The following is a 26,024-nucleotide window of genomic DNA, read 5'->3' as shown; positions in this document are numbered from 1 at the left end:
GGTATGAGTTGTTAAAAGTCAGCCCAACGGTAATATTTTATTATCTCTAAGTAAAGGAGACAAAGTGAGAAGAGATTAGGGTCAATTTTAGTGAGAGAATAAACATAGAAATCTGAGCACATAACGTAGCATAAGTGAGAAGTAGATCGTCAGTAGGAGATGTTCTGGATAAGCGTTCCGAGGAAGTGAGTGAATCCGATAGGGAAGACGAACACGATTGCCTATAGCCACTCCATAAGAGCAGACGACAATGTCTAGAGGTCAACCGACTCTGGTCAGAGTAGTAGTAACTGGAAGAATAGAAGATGGTACGTCAATAGAGTTTGTTTGTTTGTAATTAAGCACAAAGCTACACAAAGGGCTATCTGTGCTCTGCCCACCACGGGTATCGAAACCCGGATTCTAGCGTTGTAAGTCCGTAGACATACCGCTGGTCCACTGGGGGGCACGCCAATAGAGGCCAATGAAGTAATCTTATCATATGTAGAGGTAAAGACGATAGAAGAGGGTATTGAAATAGTTGTTGAAAGGGAGTAACAAGTCAAAACAGCAGCTCGTGACGTTGTAGAGATACTAGTCGGCAGAGGTTTCTTAAAGTTGGAGACAGAAAGGAAGTAAGGCTTAGCACGAGGACAACTTGGAGAACTTGGTGATCCCCTAGCACTCCAGAATGTATACGAACAAATAAGTAGAACACACATTACAAAAGTCCAACCAACTCGAAAAAATAAATTGAAGAAGATAACGTATAATAAACGAAAAACACTATAACTAAAATCACCAATATAATATGGTGATATAACTTCATGCGGTAACAATAATCTATAAGGATCAATAACTCTTTGCTCTAAATAAAGACCCGTGTTTTTTTTATTTCTCATCACTTCTAGTAAGTTAACTGGAGGGCCAGCAAAGGTTGCGCTGTCTGTGTGGCCAGGAAAAGTATTCAAATTAGAGGAAGCTATATTGAGGTACGGATCATGTGCAAAATCCGTAATTTTTATTTCAGAATATTATAATACTCATAATACTACATGACACTCACATAAGTCACGGCCCAAGATATCTTTCGCTCAATACCATAACTCGTCAGTTGGGCTGGACGCTGAGAGATAAAAGATAGATATGAAAATGTTATTTTGTCACGCCTCTGATTTTGAATCTAAAAAAAAAATTGCATTTACGTGATTTTCTCTGAAATTTTAGGCTTATTGGTTTCTAAAGTTTCGTCAGTTTTCGGCATTTAAATTGTAACTTTCAAACTATTATACTGCATGTATAAATAACGTTTCAGAGAACTTTTGTCTATCATCTTCCAGCCAAACTGACGAGTTTTGCTATTGACGAAAGGCCTATTCGGCAGTGACTTGTGGGAAACAAAAGATAGAACTGAAACAATATTTTTACTTGCGGCTGCTTTTTACTGCCAAACGGACAAATTAAGGTGGATTGGTTGCTGTGAAGCGGAATGTTACACAATGGGCTACCTGTGCTCTGCCCACCAAAATATGATTATTAGCGATGTAAGCCTGCAGATGTATCGGGAAGCAGGAAAATTAAAAGGAATGTGATAAGAAAACATTTTATGTGATGAAACTACATAGTTTGCTAGTAGAGATGCTTTTGGTGCTAAGAACCTGCCACTGATGTAGTTGTATGTAACAAAATAGATGTATTGGCGTTTTATTTTACTCCTTTTTTTTACCAAGAATCTTATAAATTATAAATACAATGTTACCAACTGATATTCAATATATTGCTATTTTTAAGTAAAAGACAAGTGTACATCAATAAAAATCCCATCTTAATCTCATAGTGATTTTTTTTCTATTTACAAGGTACATGTTACAGATCGTAGACTAACTAAATCGACTGAGAGTCATTATAACAAAGCATTCCAAGATAAATATTGAGTAAGGTAATTGGATATGTCTTAATTAGCAAATCATTCTGTCATCGAGTGCTTTTGGTTTATAGCTAGATATTTTTACACTTGCTTTTCTAAATTTTTCTCATAGCAATTATTTCGTGTTAGTTTTTTTTTTCTGAAGAGTTTTACGTATTACATCTGGTGTAACTAGTTTCAGTTTAATGTATGTCTAAGGAGAAAAGGATTCCAGTCTAACTCTTTTCGATTATCGCATGTAAGGTCGTTTACATACATTGCCATAGGAAAGAAAAAAAAAGAAAAACATTTGAAAGCATGTGTTGTTAAATGTCGATGAAATCGACCTCTCCACGTGATTAATTGGCACAAGGCAACAGGAAACGACCAATTGTATTTGTAACCTACAGAGCCCTCAGTAATTCTGTGTGTAATTTTCCAATTATTTCATTCCAGCACATAAAAAAGCCACATCATTTTCAAGCAATTAGCCTTGGATTTTGCTTGTCAGTAATGACATTTGATTACCTCAACAGACCGTTCTACTTTCAAATTTAATTTTAACAACGTGACGTTACAAAGGAAATGCGACAAAGGACAAAGTAAGGAGGAGTAAAAAGATCCCCCCCCCCAAAAAAAGAGCACGCAAATTGTAAAGACACACGCAACAGACTTCTTTAAAACAATTGGAAGAAGGTAGAATAACTTGTTGATTAAGACTTATCCAATTACCTTGCTCAATACTTCGCTTACTGTGTTTTGTTATAATGACTCTTAGCCGATTTACCAGTTAGTCTACGATCTATACAGCTTACATTATAAGTCATATATAAATAGCATGAGGTTCCGGCTGCTTTTGAGTAGTATTGTAAAAATTTAGCCACACAAAATAGTACTTTTGTCACGTGAAAAAAATTTACTATTTCGTGTGTGTATGTATGTGTATAATTATTTCATTTGAACTTTAAGTATACGTGTTTTCTCCTGTTGATTGAGTCAGGTTTAATCATTTCGTGGGCTACGTGTCCATATTGGATTTGCAATGTAGGTATATCTGAACGCTTTCTTAGCTATATATACATTGTTTATCCATAGATGTAAATACTAGCAATGTGTCCAATATTACTTCATTCGATACTGTAATATCTATTTCTTTCAATACTGCTGTACGCACTAATTCATTTTCCAATGCTGACATTTCTTGAATAAGGTTTGAAAAATAATAAAGTAACGATGATGCTTAAAAAATTGCAATGTATCGAATCTAGTTTGCTCCACTATTGTCACATTCATTATAAAATACATAAAATTCCTATATGCGTCAATGTACTTTGCAATGTATAACAGTATTGTTCTGTTCTAAATTATGATGTTCCTGCAAAAGTAGGATGAATTGATATAACTGTAGACACAATTTTATGAAACACAAAACATACGACTAGCATTTATTCCTGGCAAATAAGAGGTCACACCAATCAATCAGCCCATTTAAATTTTACGAAAATAAGTTACAGTTGTTCAAGGTTTGATTTTATCTGGAAACATAAAGAAAGTTGTAAATTTCTGCATCATGGATTTTGAAAGCCTCTACCGTTAGTTGATAATGCATTTGTTGTTGTTCGATATATACGAACATTCATAATCATATCCTTTCAGTTGTCTAGACTATAGTATTGCAAATATATGAGCTAATATTAGGTATGGAATAACTTACAATTTATAGACGTGTTCGGGGTTTCTTTTGTAGTGAACTAGTATAAACGTATAAAGTTTCATATAGATATAGTAGATACTATTTACCTCTGGGCTGAAGAGAGTAAAAAATGCCCTTTCTAGTTGGCCATATATAGTAATGAATTAGTTGCCTAGTGTGAAATAGTATGATTTACAATCTATGATCAACAACTTAGATAAGTGAAGAACATGCAAGTGCAAGATAAAGTAATAAATCTGAACAGGCTTAGTTGCTCTGTACACAAGAAGACGCATCATAGAATCGTTCAGACATATCTCCTTGTATTATCGATCATATGGTGCTCGATGTCACTTCTCTAACTTTATTCTACTTGGAGTAGAATTAGTTCCAAACCGTAGTTATCAGCTGATCTTGACAACAAATGGTTGTTGCCTTAAGTATATTCACACACTTCCACAAAATATACTACAACATGTTAGTCATAACTCGTTATAGCTATAATGCAATATATCCTTTTTGTTATTAATCGATACAGGTCTTGTCGAATATAAAATAGGATACAAATATTGAGGAAATGATGTTTCTGTCATATTTCAAAAGTAAGTATTGAAGTAATACAAATATTCAAGACACTACAGAACCTTTTTATTACAAATATCGTTCTTTGAAACAGGAACATTGAAAACAGCATAAGAATCATTTGATATATAGTGCAGTCTATTTGTAAATTTTTGTAAAGTTAAATACTGCTAGTGTGACAGTATAATTTTAATGGCCCTAGTCGTTCTCTACAGCCATGGGATGGATTGTTAACGTACATTTAAAATCACTTGCAGCTTAAACTTGAAAGGCAATCACTATTTAATAATAATAATAATAACAACGATATATTAGAATGAAAAGTGATTCGTGTTTGATCTAAAAGTATACCTGATCACAGGGATTTAAATTATATATATATATTTCTATGTGAGATTTTTCGTTTGGGTCCACAGAAGTTACACAACGTTTATATCATAGCAATGGCTGTTTAAGTTACTAAAATTTAACTAACAACTCTATAGCACCTGCTCTGAGTTTTACTCTGCTATAGAAAAAGAGTAAGACACTACAGATTTCGCGAGACTAAGAACCTTCAAATTAATAAGTTTTGTGTATTAATCCACTAATTCCCGAAGTAATTACTGTGGCCCATTCCCTTATTGAAATATCTTGATGGACTTTAGAGTTGGGAATCGATTTTCCATAATACGAGCCAGAATTTTTGTTACTTGCAATTTTTCGCGACTGCATATTGCATGTGACACAGAATTGAACTAAAATACAAAACTGCAAAATTGAATTACTGAACTTATCTCATGTTTCTAAGATTCGATTTATTTTCGATTAGGATCGTTTCGTACCTTTATTATGCCCCAAAAGCAGATTTTCGTTTCGATTTTTATTCATTTATATGTAAATTCCTCTGTCTATGAGATCACTCCTCAAACAATTTTGTTGCTGAGTGCACAATATGTGTACTACGTCATCAGAAAACGTGTATGAATAGAAATACTTCGTTTATATTCGTTTGCGTTTAGTGAAATGGCAAAAAAATATTTATTATCATTTTTTTAAGTGCCAGTTCTAGAAATAGAAATGATGACGAGCATGAGTCGTCCGGTGACAGCGTCTGTCAACAAGTGGTCAAAAGAACTGAATCTTACACGAAAATGATCCGTTGACAATGAAGAAAATATGATGTACCATATGCCGAGAATATATAACAGATCTGTTATCTTCATCAGTGTTTTAATCCTGATTAGATGATTTGTTTCAGATGATGTAGCTTAATATATTGCAAAATAATAGACAGAAATAAGGATATATAGACATATATGAATGTCGTCGTTAAAATTTTTCCTAAGAAGTGTGAATACGACAATAGAAATAATAATCCAACTTTGCATGTTACTTCAATAACTAAATTTTTTTAAAGCTTATAAGCTCTCTAACTTGAAACACCGGATTAGTGAGTAGTGCATAGGGAACATCCTTTTATCTCCAAAGAGCAGTGAAGGGGTGTGAGATATGGCTTTGTCCGTGCCCAATTACTTTGAAGTTAATAAAAACACTGAAAACATGATGATTTTCATTTTCATTATTGATCTAATACTTACATAACAATAAAGATTTTTTTACCATAATTATAATATATTTTTACTGTAAGGCATAAGTGTTCAATGAAACACATAAAAAAAATTGCAAGTGAGCTCAACACTTTAGTAAGTGGATTTTACAGGCACTTTCAATGTTTTACAAGTGAGCGTAAAAGTAAAATTCGAACCGTGATACAACACTCTATATCGCAACATATCAAAGTCAGAAATATATTATGCTGTATATTTGATTCGATTCATTATATTCTTATGGTCAAAATGGACGGATATTAAAAGCTTTAAGGACCCGAAAAAATCACAGTTTATAAATATGGAATACAGATACAGGCAGCACACACACACACACACCCTTACAATGAAAGTCTAAAAGGAACACTGAAACATCTTTGGTTTAAAATAACACTTCAAGTAGTCGATGTGACTCCTTTTATTCCAGCTGAAATTGCTCGTACTTATAAAATTACTCAACTGATAAATTCCCCGTTTACTTTTCGTATAATTTCCATGCGGATCTCATGCTCCCTTGCTTTCATGCGAAGGGCGGCTATACTGGAACTCCGGCGGTCAAACTCTAGAGTGCCAGGTAAAGTTCCTGGAGCTAATGAGACCGGTGGCGAATTATTTGAAACACCTGTGTAATGCTCGCTAGTTCCTTCGCCTGGTAGTTTTGGTCTGCTTTGTGCTGATAAATTAGCAAGCAATGTTTGGAACGAAGTAGCTGGATATGGAGCTGGAAACAGAGGTGATAGGGATGATGGAAGTAGCGAACCTGGATACGATGCTAGATCGCGCAAGGCGTATGCTGATGATCCTAGATAGGCTCCAGTTGGTGGCAACAAACCTGTGACTGCAGGTGGTAGATATGTAGCAGGGGGCCGCGAGGTAGTGACAAAAAGAGCAGGATTATACGGCTTTCTTGAAAAACTGAGCGACGAGAAAGGACTTGAAAGACCAAGCGAGTTTGCAGAAGTTGAAGTCGGAGGAGGAAGGGAGTATGAGTTGAAGCCTTGGGTCTGGATGGTGTTCCCAATCGCTTTCTCTTGCTTTCTCCACTTGGCTCTCCGATTTTGGAACCACACCTACGATAAATTTAGATTTCTTTTATAAAAAACACACATAAAAACTCAGTTTTTTTTTAGATAAGCAATATCCTTCTGAAAAATTGCAAAAGCCAATTTCTTACTAAACTATTGTTGAAACTATTTTGAAATCGCGCAGTTCTAAAAGTGTGAAAATATTCTATAGAGTAATAACTTAATTTATTGGGTAAAGTAAGGACAGGATAAACATTAATAATGACAAATTCAGTATTAAAAATGCATATAATATCAACCATTTGGAAATTTACAATATATTTTAATAAAAAATAATAATTAGCATAAAACAAGAAATGTCAATGAAAAAAAATCACAAATAAAAAATGAATTATTTTGAGTTCCAGAATTTTGATGTGCTAATATAAATTTACTCAACATATACAATATATAGATTTCGATAAATATAATAAAAGTTTGGTATGATATATAGAAATGGAAAGTTCGATAAAACATTGTTTTATTCGTTAATGTTTAAGTCAAACATTAATTCGAACACTCGGATATCTTGAGCGGTGACTGACAAGTGCTTGAAAATATCATAAAATACAAGATGAAAACGCTGTTATATCTATAATTTCAAGAAAGTTATGAAACAACAAGATATAAAAACTCATTGCTATCTATAGTGCGTTGCAAAAAACCTCATTTATTAGCAATACATCAACAGTAATTGTTCGTTTCTAATCACCCCCCCCCCAGTGGCTCAGCGACATATCTGCGGACTTATAAAGCTAAAATTGGGGTTTCGATACTCGTAGTATGCACAGAACAGATTGCCCATTGCATAGCTTTGATTAACTACAAACAAATAATTCTAATTAATTGCTAGATTTTTATGCTAACAGATCCACTCGATATACCTTCAGCTACAAAGAGTCCTAAGTTTAACTAACTATATTTTTAGATTACAGGGTGCCGAATACGTCTGCAAGGCATAGCAAGTTTAAAACAAAAATGACAAGGGCTGGACGTGATTAATAAACCTCATTTCTGATATCTCTGATCGCAACAAGAATCAGCTGGTACTACCGGTGCTGGCCTGGGGATGTTTGGGATGTGCACGGAGGCACATCTGAAAATAGTTAACTAGCGGAGTTCTGACTGACAGCATTTTGACGCTTAAATAAGAAAAAAACAACCAATTCCACTGTATCATACAGCATTTACTTCAAATTTATTGATATTTTATTATACTTTTTGGTATTGTAAGTAAATTTTATTGCTTTTGCAAAGACTATTACATTTTTTTTTTTTTAGCCGCGGCATAGCTGGTCACAGAATGGCTCTGAGTTTTTTAAGTACAAACTTTTAACTATAGATCTGTCATCTCTTGACCGATTTGAGATCCAATTACAGTTTTGGTCTCAGGGGCCCAAGTCTTTTCCATTGATGTATTTGACCTCGCCAAAGGTCTCATAGATTAATTTAATCTAATCCTGCCTATAACAATTTCAATTTGTGGGTAGGCTGGTAGAGATCCTGATGGGTAATAAAATCGAATCAGGTGTACACGCGCCCCACGCTTGGTATTACTGGCGCACAAAAAAATAGCTAATAAAAAGGAAAAAATGGTCTCATAGATTAATTTATCTAATCCTGCATAAAATAATTTCAAGTGCTACGGCTATTGAGGATTCCCTCTTGTTTTAGTAAGAACTTTCGTCTTAGGTTCTTGAATTACTCCATATTGTCCACAGTAGGTCGCTAAATGTAAGATATTCATAAACTCTATTCGAGTTATCTTTTTCAACTAATGAATGTTAATTATTCTCAACGTTGTTATTGCCACCAGTCTATTTTATATCAGCACTTCAAGTTACCTTGGTTGTAAAAAGAGAATACCCTAAGCGCTAACATATGTGTTAACTATCAGTGTTCTAAGCTAGTAAGTTCTCCAAGTTACCTCGTTTTCTGAAAAATAACACTATAAGCTAAAATATTTGCTAAATTTCAAGGTGATCAGAGGTTAGAAAGGTGAGAAAATTCAGTCACAGACACAAGCCGTTTTATTAGCAAATTCATCAAATATTAGCATAATCTAGCAAGTTCACTTAAATCACTATTCTAATGTTTGTTTACAACACGATAGTACTTTGAACTATACACAACTACTTTACCACTTGTCAGAATTTTAAACTAGTCTGTTTACAACATGATAATACTCTAAACCAGCCACTTCACTAGTAGTCAGTGTTTATAACATGATAGTACCATGAACTAACTGTTGAGATTTATAAGCTGAGTTAGAATATAGAAAGCATAATTTCGTAAGGTGGCAATGTAGGGTAGTTCAGTAACTTATAAGTCTACTTTAAAAAATCAGCATTTTTCCGTTTACTAGACGTCAGTATTCGCGTCTGGTTTGTTTACCAAAGACCATTACTCAACTTGATGTTTTATTACAGGTCAGTATTTTAGTTAGTTAGTTAGTTTGTAATTAAGAACAAAGCTACACGATGGGCTATCCGTGCCCTGTCCATCACGGGTATCGAAATCCGGTTTCTAGCGTTCTAAGTCCGCAGACATTCCACTGTGAAACTGGGGGGGGGGCGAGTATTTTAGAATATTTTTTTCATTACCTGTTAGTATTCTGATTTAGATTTTTTTCATTATCTGTCAGTATTCTTGGCCAATTTGTGAACTACAAATTATATTTCTATGCTTGTATACAATATCTCAGTATTCTAGGATTTTGTTTATTACCAGTCAACAGAATATTGTTTATTAGGCCTTGACATTGTAAACTTGTCTGTTTTCATAAAATAGCTCTATGACATAGTTTTTGTTGTGTCACTACTTATAGACATTCTAATTTATACATTTTTCGACCGCTAAGTTTATTGTGCATATGTTTCGCCCTGAGGCTTAACAGAGGCGAAAAGATATGAAAGATTTTAAAACTTTGTCTGTCAAGTAACTGAAAGACAAAAAAAGTCAAATAATAAAAAATTGGACAATAACATATGAAAGTTTGTTTTGAATTTCGCGCACAGCTACACGAAGGCTATCTGCGCTAGCCGTCCCTGATTTAGCAGTGTAAAACTAGAGGGAAGGCAGCTAGTCATTATCACCCACAACCATCTCTTGGAATACTCTTTTACCAACGAATAATGAGATTAACCGTCACATTATAACGCCCCCACAGCTGAAAGGGCGATCATGTTTGGTGGGACGGGGATTCGAACCCGAGTCGAGCGCCTTAACCACCTGGCCATAACATACGAAAGCCCTTAATTCTAAATTACCGATATGGTGGACCTAATAAAATTATTAAACACATTTTTTACATACCGTCAATATTGTAGTAATTCCCATTAATTACTGCTGAGGTTTTTACTGTGTTTGTTTTTTGCGTATTCTTTAAATTACTTTAACAGTCAAAAACAGAAAATTATTTGATATGATGCGCATTGTTAGTGAAGTGTATAAAGACAAGGGTAATGCCAAGAATGGACAGAAATAATTCCCATTTAACATTTAATTATACATAGTAGTCATGGCTCGAGAGATCGCGGGAAACTGTGTTAGATGTTTAAACTCAGACTAAAGCCGAGCTCCGCTGAATATATATATATATATATATACTACGCGTAAATGAGATTTTTTGATAATAATAACTTCAAATGTTCAGAAGGTAATATTAAAGCAATTTCCAGTGACTTCAGATTTCTCAGTAGATGGTCAGGTTAAGTTACGATCTTTGATCTGGATAAAAGCCAAAAACCTAACACTCCAATAAAATAAAAAATGCAAACAACTTCGAAAGCGTAAAGTATGTTTCCGAAACACAGTCTCGTTTCATTAATTTTTATCAGATTAATACGGTTTAATAAAAAACAAGATAACAGTATATATCATTTTATAAACCATCTTTACGCATGAATTCTATTTACCAAATTTAATTAGACTCTTATTCAAGTAGTTTGATTAACTACCGCGGGAGTTTCATCGTTCTTAGATCAGCTAGTAACATATGCAACAAGTATAGGTGGAAATAATGACTGCTTATACGAAACCAGTTTACAAATGCTGACGCTAACTGCAGGCACTTTGCGTTTTTATGTCGTTTTTTTTATTGTTGTTGTTTTAAATTACCAACTTCCCGAGGCTGTAATTTAGAAATGGATGCTATATAGTTCAACTCGAGAGTCCTGGCAACATATAAAACAATACCACGACATTTTCAGGTAAGTACAAATCACCATTTATACTTCTTATGGTAGAGTGTAAGCAGAGGATTATAACTGTGAAAAATTAACATAAAGTTATAATGATTTTCTAAAGAAATCACATGATATTGGAACTTGAGTTTAAGTCTACTCTCTCCATTAACATCAGCAATTATTCTCAATACATTCCGAAGAAAGTGACGGACTACCTCTGTGTGTGTGTGAAATTTGTTTCTCGAAACGGCATTCATCCGGGATGTCCGTGGGTTGCCACTACACAAGCATATCTACATAAAATTCCACTAGTGTTTGTTGCACACAAAGGTCCGTATTTATCACAAACAGTCCAATTTTAACACAGATAATATAATGGTGAGTTGCGTTTACCTAGCGTTAGGTGGCTTAAGTGGGAGAGATACTTAACCCTATTATTACCACTCATAATAATTTTTTCAAGATAACTCAATTAATAACTTTTGTTAAGTTTTTTTTTTTGAAAAAATAATTTACAGATCATTGATTTGTTTGTTTTGTTTCGAATTTGGCGAAAAGCTATACGAGGGCTATCTGCGCTAGTCGTCCCTAAGTTAGCAGTGAAAGACCAGAGAGAAGGCAGCTAGTCGTAATCACCCACCACCAACTCTTGGTCTACTCTTTTATCAAAGAATAGTGGAATTGACCGTCATATTATAACGTCTCACGGCTGAAAGTGCGAGCATGTTTGGTGGGACCGGGATTTGAACCTTCGACCCTCAGATTGCGAGTCATGGAAACATAGGAAGATTTGCATAACTTTGTATGAATTTTATGGGAATCGATCCTGGTATTCTAAGTTCAATTCATGTTACATAATTTTGGATGATTTATAGTATTATATTCAGTATTTGTATTTTCACAAGTAGAAAAATTTCTGTATCACTGGCACGCCAAATGAGTACTCTACCTAGTGAGCTAAAGAGTTGGCACCAGAGTTACTGCTAATAAGGTACTTTTTAACAATTCAGTCAACCAAAACAGTAATTATAAGCCTAAGAACATAAAATTCTAATTTTTATGAAAGAAAATACCTATACACTTGGACTCGAACTCTTTTAATACTCAGTGTTAAACTTTAACATGTGGAACGGGAAACCGCGATTTAATGGGTTCTTTCACTTCCTACCATGATTTAGAACACCAAAGGCCTAATTTGTTTTAACAATGAGCGTTTGAGGGTTTATTATGTAATAACACCAATATATAAGAAAACACGAATTATTTTTTTATTTACCTGCTTTTTTATTTAGCAAACTTCTTTATTTAACCGGTTTCATAGCATCACAGGCTACTTACTTTTCAGTATACACAATATAAAAACCAGAAAAGAACTGAACACTTTTTGAAAAGTAATAAATTTTGATTTTGAAATGTATTTAGAATATATAAATTTTATTTCTTCAACTTATGTTATTTTTTTTTTTACTTTATAATCTTATATATTTTTTAATTTTAAAAACCGAGGTTACATAAAAATTATCTTGTACTAGGGTATAAAATCAAAACCTAATTAAAAATTTTAAAAATATAGAATAAAAGAACTAAAGAAATTCAGATTGAAAAACAACAACAAAATTTTTACATTTTATATAAATTTGCGGGACAGCGGTATGTCTGCGGACTTACAACGCTAGAAACCGAGTTTCGATACCCGTTGTGGGCAGAGCACAGATAGCCCATTATGTAGCTTTGTGCTTAACTTCAAACAAACAAATATATAAATTTATTACTTTTCAAAAATTGTTTAGTTGTTTTTTGTTTTCATTCTGAAGAATAGTATGTGTTGCTGTGGAACCAGTTAAATATTGAAAAGTTTGGTATATAGAATAACGATTTGGGTTTTCTTATACACATTCATCTATAACTGAAACTACATTGAATTATAGTTTATATATATATATATATCTTAATAGAAATAATAATTAGTTTCACGTTCTTTATAACAATAATATGAAAAATGTAAAGTATTTCAGTTTTTTCTTTCGTTGTTTCATGTTTTGTAATGCCGTTGAACATTTTAATTACAATAATTAAGTAGGTTCAGTTCACAAACAATGATTTGCCACTGTTGCTTAAACAACTATTGTTCTAAGAATCATTAATTTATATATGATAGATTTATCTTTTTCAATCACTAAACAGGAAAACCATCTTCTTCGTGGTTATCTCTAAAGAAGCAACTCCATAACTGTAGTGATGGATTGAAACTTGGTAAAGGAAGATAAAAACACTCCTTCGATGGTATTAAACTTATAAAAGAAATAACACAAAGACTTATCTTTAACAGCATTCGCTACCATCTTGGGCTTCAGACGATGTTACTTGCAATAACTAAGTAATTTAACTTATCCAATCAGGGTAACCCTCTGTATATATATACAAATGAATAAATCCATGTAAAACACAGATCATTTATTTTTCTTACTAAATGTGAACGACAAAGAGATGAAAACCTGGAGAAACAAATGAATAAATCGAAGTAAAACACAGCTCACTTATTTTTCGTACTAGATGTGAACGACAAAGAGATGAAAACCTGGAGAAAGAAATGAATAAATCCAAGTAAAACACAGCTCACTTATTTTTCGTACTAGATGTGAACGACAAAGAGATGAAAACCTGGAGAAACAAATGAGTGAAAAACAAATAAACAGAATAAAAATTACTAGATAGCAATTTAGACAGTCATTAGCAGTATGACTAACAAAACATTTAGGGGAATTCCAGCAGGAAAAAAGTCTTTGAAAAAGTATACTGTGAAAAACAATATCGAAACAAATCACTAGAGACCCTTACTTGAATATCGAAATGATCTTATTTAAGAATACTTGAAACTGTAAATAACAGAAAACAACTAACAGTATGGCTTCAAGATACGATAACTATTTCGAAATATGTTCAGAATTTGCTGAATATAAGCTTTGTTGAAATATTTTTTTTTGTAACTCGGAAAACTTCAATTAATTATTTTCCAGTACTGAGTTTAGGTAATGAGAATTCACTCATTGTAACTAATCTTTCCTTATTCTGTTTTTTTGAAAGAACTTTAGCCAAAAACGACGTAAATGCTAAGTTAACAGTGGAACAAATTACGTAGCAATAGATTAGAAAAAAGAAAACTTCTCTAGTCGGTAGTTTCGTATTTTGGAACTGCTGTTAGATAGTCTTAATTATTTATTGTGATTTTGTCATTTAGAAAATGCGAGATAATTGTCTAGACTCTTTTGATTTGTACTTATGCAAAGAAAGTGTGATCTTGAGGTCAGATTGAACAAGACAATGTTTGCCTGATGCCAGTTTATTAGGAAAAAAAATCATGACGTTTTAAACTGAGTGGATATACAATGCAACACAAAATATTTTGCTTAGAAACATCGAAAATTTATTCTCACCCTAAACAGAAGACCGCTAGTGGGTCAACGTTACGTTTACGTTACGCTAAAATCCCCCGCAGAGGACAGAGAATAGATCGCTAGTTGAAAAGCTTTGCGTTGAAAATCAACAACAACCGAAACCGAATATCGTGGTCATTTACATTTTGTTATAAACTGAATTTGACTACATCAATTGTTAATATACTTCAATCTTGAAAAGACATCAGAATCGGTGGGGGGGGGGGAGCGACATGACTTACCAACGCAGCTGTATTGTACAGGCCAGAAACAAAACGTGGCTATTATCATACACAGTGGACCAAAACACTAGTCACTTAAAAATCTATTAGAATCCAAGAGTATTTTTACTAAGTTGTGATTCTATTTATTTGTTTTTACAAAACTGTGTAATTACAGTCAGTAAAAAAAGGATAGACAAAGAGATGTATTGATCCTATAAAGGAAATGGAAAGATAACTTTATAACATTAAGGTTTTTGTTCTCATGACTGCAGAGTAATGACAAGATAATGATTGGATTTTCTGAAACCCGTTATTATTTTTACCTGTCTTGTTATCTTCTTTGTGAGGAATTATACGATATTATGTCTGAAATGATGTCTGGTGACAAGATACTTAGTTGAAAAACTGAAACGTCGTCAGACTTAATAACTTCTTGGAATATTTTTTATTAGAACACTATGTAAGTTTTACAGAATTTTCTGTAAACTTTATAAACCCTAAAACATTTCTCTGTAACTATAAGTTAAAAATTTACGAGTTTAAGTGTTCTGCTTGAAAAAAAAAAAGGATAAGTCAATAAATATCACATCACAATAAAATTTATATATTAATCTGACCTTCTAAACATTATTCGTGAAACATTTTAAACCCCCATTTAAAAATAAGGGAAGCTTTCAAATATGTTTGAGCGATTGGAAACACAACTTACACTGTCAAAGTCTTGAAAAACATATATAAGATTGTTGGGCCGGGTGTGGTATAGAGCTTAGCGTGCTGCGTTGTGAAGTGAGGGTTTATGGAATGTATCCCGTTGCTGTAAAACCGTGCTCCGCACTTCGGGGCTGCGGATACATTATAAAAGCGTTGGTCAGATCCAACTATTCGGTAAGAGTTTGAGGTAAATACTGTTGATTATAGCTGTTATCCCTCTAGTATATCAGTATAAAAATAAAGACGGTCAGGTGGCTCTTTTTGTTGTTTTGCGCGAATTTCTGAAACAACCAACCAGCCTAAGGTGGTTTTATATTTCTCTATCTCTACTTTCTCCTTGAATTATTCTAACACGTTATTTTTTATTAACGCATTTGCTTCCAGGTATTTCTTTACTGTTGGATTGTAATGCATCATTCGTTATGTCCTCTATTGAGAAAATGGTAAGCTTAAGGACTTACTACGGTAAAATCCGGGGTTCGATTCCCCACGGTGGCCACAGCAGATAACCCAATGTGACAGTGTTCTAATTCAAACAAACAGTTATTCATTACACACACACATTATTACATTTGTGTGCCAGTTCTCTTCAATATTTGCTGCGCTACTCAGATCACCGATTTCTGAAATTCTGCCGCTGTTTTCTATACTCAGATATATAAAATGCCCTTCTCACTCATTTCATCGTAATAATTTATTACATTCAAACATTTATTACTGTTTTTTCGTTGCTTGTTTTTTCTATACACTAACATTAAAATGTAAACACTCCTATACGTTAAAGCGGCTTATAAAACCGATGTTTTACCATAAAACTGTTTGATCTGTACTGCACGTTTCTTGTTAAGCACAAAGCTACACAATAATTATCTGTGCTCTGCGCACTGCAGGTATCGATACCTGATTTTGAACGTTATAAACCCTCAGACTAACTGCTGAGTCACCGTGAGGGAGGGGCTGTTCTGTAATTACATCTATGACATTCAGCTTACATGTTTGCATGATTATTATTTACTTTTCATTTTTCCTGCCTATTTATTATTAGATGTTTATTATGTATTTATTTTGTGTGTTTATTTATTATTATATTTTAACTACTTGCCTATTCTGCCTATTCGTTATTAGATATTTATTATTTATATTGTGTGTCTGTTTATTCTAATATATTTACTACTCGCTGGTTGTGCCTATTTACTCTCAATATCTTATCTTTTTTATTACACTGCATATTATATTTAATTGTATATAATGCATTCACAGTGAATATTTACTCAGATATGTGTATTACATATTTCTAATTGTGTCATAAAGTTTTCAATCCTTTACAACTTGGCCCGGCATGGCCAGGTGGTTAAGGCACTCGACTCGCAATCTGAGGGTCGCGGGTTCGAATCCCCGTCACACCAAACATGCTCGCCCTTTCAGCCGTGGGGGCGTTATAAAGTGACGGTCAATCCCACTATTCGTTGGTAAAAGAGTAGCCCAATAGTTGGCGGTGGGTGGTGATGACTAGCTGCCTTCTCTCTAGTCTTACACTGCTAAATTAGGGACGGCTAGCGCAGATAGCCCTCGTGTAGCTTTGCGCAAAATTCAAAAACAAACAAACAAACAAACCTTTACAACTTATTCAGTATCAGTCAATTTAAATAAAGATAACTCAAAATTTATGAAAATGAGGAATATTAGAACTTAACTGGAGTATAACTGACTAATTAATAGAGAACTTGGGCGAGACATAAAGAACCTAAACAGTTGTAATGCACATACAGATGAAAACGGGTTATATATTTAAGTTACTAAATGTACCTTGAGATTGCGTTTTGTTTTACAAAGCTGATGCAATAATCGAAACATTTGAAAATGTTGTTCCGCATTTTTAGCACTAAAGGTTTATAACATAAAACTTGGAGATAGTTTCTCTCAGAGTTTCTTATCGATCATGCGAAACAATGGTAGAGAAAAGTTATTCCAAAACCTGGTCTTAAGGCTTGGCGCCAGAAAGTCGGATGTTTTGTAGTCACTGATTTACTCTTGCATGCTAACTCCTGGGGCGGATAGTATTCTTACCATGAGTTGATAGGGCATGTTAAACGATTCAACGCTTGGTCTTAGCAGCATGAAATGACATACTGTGCCATAACGTTGTCTGTAATCTCCTCTTTGGCTCTTTGAACTGTACGCGGGTACAAATACGATTAAGAAACAAAACAGTATGCAGTGCATGATAGCCAAGTTTCACTCCTTACTTTAAACATTAAGTTGAAAATAAATTATAAATTCCCCGCTCTCATCTGGCAATTGAAAACAAAAGTTGAAAGAGAAAACCCTCTTTATCCGCGTTTGTTTGTACATTTTAACATTAGAACAGATAGGAATACCCATATTTCACTATAAACCTTCATTACTATTCGTTATGCTTTGGTAAACACATTAGTGTTTGTCAAGTGTTTTGTTTTAAGTCATTAACATATATTTTATCTCTTTTATTCGGTAAAAGGTGATTTAGATGATAACTTGTAATAATTTTCATGAAACCAAAAACACTGGAGCGTTTTTGAACGACACGATGATGGCTTTATTTATTGTTAATTATGATCAGATTACAGGCTGCTAAAGTGTTAAGGTAAAAAATAACTCTACGTTATTTGGAATCATTTACCGAGCAACCAAAACAATGTCTAAATTGGGAACACCAATTATTACTATTTTCAACCAAATATTTGATGCACCAAAATATAAAAAGTATTTATAAGAAAAAATATATTTTATTTTGATATTAACGAAAACTGTGGTGCTACAAAACATCTCTTCTCGAGAATTGTTTTTTTATATTTTCAATACGTTCCTATTTCTTCTTTTAAAGATTTTATTTTAACCCTGTCCTTGGTTTCTCTATTTCTAAACGTTTATAATTTATATTTATAAAGTAGCTCAATTTTACAAAACGGCTAATTCTGTCTTTAACAAATGTTCTATTTTGGTTGTCGAAGTTTTAATATACATTTAAGCTATAAATGTGTTGTGGCTATTACTTGCTTGTTTAAGTTTTTTTTTCTAGCTTGCATTATTTATTTCATATTGTAATTTATTACGAAAAGTGAATTTATAGCACTCGACTTAAGCTATTTTTGTAACTTTTTTGGGGTCTTCTGGAGATATATTTACAATGATTTGAAGTTTAAATTTTGTTGTTGAAACACCATAGAACGTTCACTTTGCTATTTTATTTAATACAGCGCTTACATGGGAAATTTAATTTGGAGGGAGCATATACTTGCGGACGTTCAGGGGTCTAGTAATACATAAGATTTTACGGATAGGTTCAGATACTTTTTTTTGAGAAATGGAACCGTGCAGCTAATTAAATAGCATGCTTGTAGGAAATATATGGCAAACATATTGACTTAATTGCGTGAGACGACTACGTTATTAAATTTGGCGTTCATTTCGGAAAAAAATCCAAGCTTCGTAATATCTTATTTATATTACTGTTAGGACAAATGTTTACAATTCACCCAATAAAATATACGGTATACCACTGTTAATACAAGGGTTTGCAACTGACGTAAGAAAATATTCCGTATGCCACTGTTAGTACAAGTGTTTACAATTAATTAAATAAAATGTTCTGCATACCATTGTTAGTACAAGCGTTTACAATTAACCCAAGAAAATATTCTATATACCTCTATTATTACAACTGTTTACAAATGACTAAAGAAAATGTTTTGTATACCGTTGTTAGTAGAACTCCTTACAAACCACACAAGAAAATGTTCCTTTTCGTATCTTAAAAGTCAGTTACAATAGAACACCAAAGTAGTTTGTGGTTTTTATAACAACTAAGAGGCTAATTTTAATATGCAGCGGTATTTGACCAGGTACATGTAACTTCGCATTTTCGATCATTAATCAGCATATTTCCTTGTTTATTTGTTTTTTTAGCATATAGATAATGGTCAATAAATATCAATGCAGCGAGATAGGGAAATACATTAAAATAACCGTTTAATCATAATTAAAAAAAAATAATATACCAGTAAAATAATTACACAGTTGGTTACCAATTTTAGCAACAAAATTTTTTTTGTCTCTCATGTTAACAATACTTCGACAATGTTTTGAGTATCATATATATAAAACTATGGGGTGTTGTTCGTGCAAATTTATCACCTCCTCCCCACCTCCCCACAGACAAAGGGGTTAATGATACAGATAATGAATAAAAAGAAATAACATTCTTTTCTACAGCTTTGTTTTAAGGCCACGGATGCAAGGTTGAGAAAGGTGTTGTTAATTTGAGGCATCATGGGATATATTTAAAAAAAACCCTTGCCATTTTAAGCGTTTTGTGAATAGGATTCATTGAATAACATCGTAATTGTTTAAACACTTCGACAGAAAAGCGGCAGTGGCTTTAAAACACACAATGAAAGAACCATTATATTGAAACAATTAAATTTTAACTGTGAAGTATGAAAGTTCGATACCGACTACTATCTAATATATGCACATAGCCCTAATCAATATATTCTTATTTGATATATGTGTATATCCTGGTGTTATTACTTGATATATGTATATGTCCTATACAGTATTATAACTCGAGATATATATATACCCTAGTGTTCTTTCTGGCGTGATACATATATATCCAAGTGTTGTTACTTAGTTAGGTGTAAACTTTCGAAGCATGCTTTTCTCGATGTTTATAGTTCCAAAACGTTTTATTATTCGATGTGTATTGTTTGGAAGCGTGATCTTACAAAATAAATAAATAGTTTTGAAGTATATTGTTTATTTGATTGATGTATAATTTTCAAAAAAGCTACGTTTACTAGTTAGGTTTATAGTTTTGAAGCCTATTCTTAATCAATATAGACGCTTAGTTCCAAAGGGTGTTCTTACTCAATAGGTGTATAATTCCAAACCTTTTGTTTGTTTCATAGATGTATAGCTTCGAACCGTATTCCTGCTCAAAAAGTGTATAGTTCTGGAAAGTGTTTTTGAACGACAAATATAGTTTCAAAGCTTATGTATTGTTCCGTAACACATTGTTTACCTGACAGATGTATTCTTTTGAAAGGATTTGTTTTTCTTCCCTTGATAGGTGTATGTTTCAAGATATGTTCCCATTTGACATGTTTAGGAGTCCTTGTAGGTAGTTGCGGATATCTGTCCTAAACGTCTTCTTGTATATTATACACACTGATAACATCAGAGTAAAAACTAAATACTTACATAAAATATTAGATAATAACTTACTTGCACTCTTGCTTCTGTTAAGTCTACTCTCGTGGCAAGTTCTTCTCTAGAGAAAAAAATGGAATAGTCATTACAGAGCCGAAACAGTTTATACATTTTATATATGTTATTAAACATACAACCAGCATATTAATAGACTTACATATCACATCTTTTAGATTAAAGACAACCAACTTTCTCAACTGTTTTATTGAGATGCAAAACTGTTCATATTAAATTAAATTTAACACAGTAAATTATTAAAGTTAATAAAAAAATAGCACTCGTTTTAGATTCAGTCATTCTTCACGAGTGAAATATGTGGAAATAACGAGTTTTTAAAATTTACTTCGATTGTGAGATAAATCACTCTCCCGTGAAGTAATAAATCTACTTAGTTTTGTCTGTTTGTTTTAAAGTAAAATCACAATGTCCTGTGTCCAGCTCAGGGAATCGATCCGAGAAATTTTAGCGTTGTAAGTTCTTAGACTTAGCGCTGCTCCACCAGGGGACAAGGTATTTAGTGTTAATAGCCTACTCTTGCTTATTACAAAAGCTGAATTTCTTGATAGCACGTTTCCAGGAAATTATTTTACACACAGCTATGTCTACTCAAGAAATGCTAGAGAACAGCTAGCAGAGGAGACAATTCTATGACGTTGTCAAATACCCATCATTAAATACCACAACCGAAAATATGACGTTGTAAATAGAGTGCAATCACAAAATTTTGTTCCTATTATAGCTATAGAATTATTTTTGTGTGATACTTTTTGAGCTCTTCAAAAATCGAATAAGATTTTGATCTTCATCTTTTTTAATCATGGGTAAATCCACAATTCTTATGTCAATATTAATGTTCTTCTATTTTAACAACAAAGACGAACTTTCTATGACTCTAAGAGAACTTACCAATAAGTAAGACCTATCATTTAATGATTTATCAAGTATATCTGATGGAACCGAAAATTAAACTTCAGTGCATACACATTGAATATAACTTGAGACACTGCCATCACACTTCCTCTCCCCCCCCCCCCCAGTGGCACAGCGATATGTATGCGGACTTACAACGCTAGAATCCGGGTTTCGATACCCTTCGAGTGCAGAGCATAGATAGCCTCTAAGTAGCTTTGTGCTTAACTTCAAACAAACAAACAAACACACTTCTTCTACAACTAAGAACATCACAGTTATATGTTTAACTTCTTCAGTCACCGTAACGGGCAACGGTCTATCATTAATTTTTTAATCACACCTGTTCTCAGTGCAGTCATTTTTTAACATATATTTATCAACATTTTGTTACTTTTAATGTAGTTATCAGTTTTCAAAGGAAGTCGTTTCACTTGAACAGAAACGGACCCTCTTTCCAAAGTTCTCAAGGAAGAAAGAGAAGAACACTTCTGCCTATATTCTTTGTTTGTTTTTGTCACAGTTGATGACTTAATAACCTGTTCCACGAACACGTATTTATGAAGAGAAATGTCTTTACAGCTCAGCAGGAGTCCAAGCCTCATATTAACTGAGTAGCTTTACCATGAGAGACCCACATGAGAAACGAAGATTTGTCTTCCGGGCAGTTATATTACATGAGAAACGAAGATTTGTCTTCCGGGCAGTTATATCACATGAGAAACGGGGATTTATCTTCCGGGTAGTTATATTGTATTGAAAATTGACAACTTGGAGGTTCTCTTATGTAAAGGCGAAAAAATTATGAAGTGAATTCCAAGGTGTTTTATGAGATACTGGAAAAAGATACTTTATTCTACACAATTTCTTAAGATTAAACATTCACACACGAATACATACCGAATGAAAGAGATCAACATGTCTCCGCCACGCAATCTCAACATGGCCAATTTTTATACCAGAAAAATCGTAAAAAACAAAATAAAAATTGAAAAGTATCTATATCACTGTTTGATGATACCTGCGAGAAGATATATTTGTACCAAATCTCATGTAAATTGGTCAAAATATGGCTGAGTAATGGACCGAAAACCACAAAATCGTGCTTTTTTGTGTGCTTTGACTTTTCTAAAATGACTAAAAGTGGGAAAATCCAATTTTGTGTTTTGAGTGAATGTGTTGGGCGCATGAAAATGTATATATTGATTTATCTTGATTGCTGTAAATATGACCGCACAGCAGCCCAAAATATATATTTTGGGTTGTTTCACCTTTTACACTATAAAATCCTTTAAAAAAAGGACTAACAAAAAGAAAAAAAGAACAACGAGTCTGAGAATATTGGACTAAGGTATAACCCTACCAAGTTTCAAGTCAATCCGCCAAGAAATGAAGGAATGGCGGTCGACTGAAAAGTGTTTGGAAGAAGGAGAAGAAAAACAGTATGACTCTCTGCGGAGACATAAAATACTTGTAAAGCATCCATACATCGACTAAGTTGAGTTACAAGTATGATGCACTGTTTTAAACTAATGTAAAGAACGAATGTTAAAATGACGGAGATTACTTGCACTGGTGTCAGAGGTTGATTTATAATAATAACAAAGTGCAGAAGGTTACTTACAGATTACGAAAACGCACGTATTTTAACTGCCATTTCCTTAGAAACGTCAGTCTGCCCCTGAAGAAGAAATGTCCACCTTTCGAAAGCGCTCGAGTTATAGGGTTTTTCTCATTTCCTTAGAAACTTCAGGGTGGTTCTATAACTATGTGGCCCAGTGGTTAGCGTGTCGGACTATGAAACTGCAGGTCCAGCATTCGTGTCCCATTACCACAACATAGCAGTGGCGATCAAATCCCACTATTCGATCTGACAAGGGAAGACGAAGAGTTGGTGGTGAGTGCGTTTTACTAACTGCCTCCACTTTAACCCATTAGTCTTTTTTTTTTTGTAAATGCTAATTTGGGAATGAGATTAACATGCTCCTGACTAGCAGGGGATATAATTTCAGTGCCCTTTTCCTTCCCTAACGCTCTGCTGTGAAGACTATTCTTAATAATGTATACAAATATCTCTTCGGAAAGAATAGTCCCATACCCTTTTAGCTACCCATTAGATTTTACAAACTTGCCTGTTCGTAGTCGTACTGAAAGACTTATATTAAAAGCAGAAGAAGCAGATGGAGTGTAATTGCCCGTGGAAAATACGGGCTTACGTACTAGCTAAACGTGTCGTACTTTAATTTCCGTTTTCCAAAACAGTTACTGGCCTTCACACTATGAGCTGGTGTAAAAAATTTAGTCTTAAAACGACGGCATTATTGCTTCCTGTTGTCCAAACAGAATGTCACACAAACATTCTAACAAAACTCTAAACTGATGAAGAGGGACAAATCTTAGATGGCAGCACTATTTACGATTGACTAATAAACTACGACCTGATACAACGTCACCTCATTTCAAAACGACGAAAGCACTGCTTATTACTATTAAAACGCACTGTCTTCCACACATGTTAACACTACTCGGAACTGATGCCTGAAATTCTAGTTAATAATATCTTGTTGTATGGTAACTAACGTAAACATTTAACAACGTTTTGAGTCTCCTTCCCTAGCTGTTTTTGTGTATTTCTTGAGTCTTCTTTCTTATGTTAGGATCCTACTATTACATCACTTGAAGGTGGCATTACTGTGGCAACAGTGATACACCAGGTGACACTAAATGCTAACGAAGTTTTACGAATTTACTTTGAAACCAATTGAAAGTACAATTACTGTAATTTTAGGCTCAGGATTATATTGCTATACTAGATAACATTATCGTGATTGTAGGATAATATGGCTACAATAAGTCAATGCCGAAGTATACCAAGTATATATAGAAAAAGGAATTTCTATGCTGTACCCTGAACTGACGACTGTAACTGATAACTTAGAAGATAATTATATTTTCCTCAGTAAAATACAACTCACACGTATCCTGCGTTGATAACTATACTTATATGTAATTATTTTCCCTTTCCTACTTGTTTTTCCAAAATTTATTTTAAAGCATCATTCAATGTTCTATTTGCCTATATAGGTTAAAATAATGATGTATGCGTGAATAGAACGAAGTAATTTGTATTATGTACAGTTGTGCTTTTATAACATTCTCATTTGCATAGTAGTTTCTGTATACGGTCCAGATTGCTTAGTGATTGTAGGCTTTCGTTCAAACCCGAAGAAAGTATAAGTGAAAAACACTAAAAAAATCAAGTTGTATTTAAACACTGAACGCTGTTGAAACATTGGAAATAAGCAGATAAACTGCAGATTTTGTTCCACATTCCTTTCAGATTTTCACACGCCTTTTGATTTCAAATCCAAAGTGGAAATATTAAGAGAAATGTGAAAGAAAGAAAAAAACGTTTGCAGCTTTCTTGAGTTTTATTATAAATGTTAGGCTTATTGATAAAGAAAAATCCGTTCTTGTTTTTGGAGTTCAGACTGTTTTTATAGCGCTGAAAGAGTAGATGAACAAGTGACATTTAAAGAGATAGAATAAAATAGGAATTAACGCTGATGAAGGAAATAAAAATAAATACAATAATTTGTATTACCACGAATCATTGTGTTCTTCATTATTTCACGTATACATATGCACGCAAAACAATTAGTATGACAAAAGAAATATAGAAAAAACTAGTTTAGAACATTACTATAAGTTTTAATTTCAAATATTTGTCAATGAATGTTAATAAAAGTTCGTATTTTTTATTTGTATCATTGTGTTTATAGAAACTAAAACAAGGTAATAGGAAATAAACTCTGACGAGGCTTAACAATGTACAGTTGCAGTTGCTGATATAATCATAACGTGGGATTGGTCTGAAGAAAGTTACAATTTCACTTTTAATAAGTTAGTGTACCCTCATTAATCACATATAAATAAGTGGAGGTAATGTTATACCAATGCTTTAAAGTAAGGTCTAAAAGTAATAACAAAAATCTTTATATATATAATAAACTTATTGTTAAACCTGAGTTAAGTTTCACCTCTTATTAGCCTCATTATTAACACGTAACAATGCGTTAGTTAATTATATAACTTCTACAAGAAGAGCTCCTTAAATTTTACAATAATAATTCCAGTACATAAGAAATAGTCTTAATTATGAATAAGAGGCAACATACTGGAAGTTTATATTACAACGTGACTGAATGTTCTTCGTCAGTACAATACGAGCAAATGGTGCAGAATATTTAAAAGTGAACGCTAGAATTTAGTTTCTTTTATCAGTTAATGGTAAACTGAGTCTTGTGCACCCCTTATGAAAATGAGCTTGAAAAGAGTCTTCCAGACACATCTGTTATTTTAGCATTCAACAGTTTTGAGATATGATCAACATCTAAAGGACATTTTATAGAATAGCTTTAAGGTAGGCTATAGGTGTTTCTGTTACTGCTCAGCTGTCATGAATCTTCAGAACTGTGTCCATCTAGAGCCTTTGA

The 26,024-nt window shown here is 33.3% G+C and overlaps 1 protein-coding gene across 4 annotated transcripts in view; it reads right to left on the bottom strand.

Annotated features, from left to right (window-relative positions):
- Window positions 1-5,767: 5,767 nt before the first annotated feature.
- LOC106466510 (homeobox protein ARX-like) overlaps window positions 5,768-26,024 on the bottom strand; it is a 104,714-nt gene continuing 84,457 nt past the window's right edge. For all 4 annotated transcript variants that reach the window (XM_022395062.1, XM_022395066.1, XM_022395072.1 and 1 more), the window contains 2 exons: window positions 20,635-20,680; window positions 5,768-6,819 (listed from right to left, as the gene is read on the bottom strand). In XM_022395062.1, coding sequence (XP_022250770.1) covers window positions 6,205-6,819; window positions 20,635-20,680 — 661 coding nt within the window. In that variant the 3' untranslated portion in view covers window positions 5,768-6,204. The remainder of the gene's footprint in view (window positions 6,820-20,634; window positions 20,681-26,024) is intronic.

The sequence above is a fragment of the Limulus polyphemus genome, unplaced genomic scaffold, assembly GCF_000517525.1.
Source record: "Limulus polyphemus unplaced genomic scaffold, Limulus_polyphemus-2.1.2 Scaffold74, whole genome shotgun sequence".
NCBI classification, from domain to species: Eukaryota; Metazoa; Arthropoda; class Merostomata; order Xiphosura; family Limulidae; genus Limulus; species Limulus polyphemus.
Note: the sequence above shows the minus strand (reverse complement) of the source record. Positions and strands in the feature narration are given on the sequence as shown.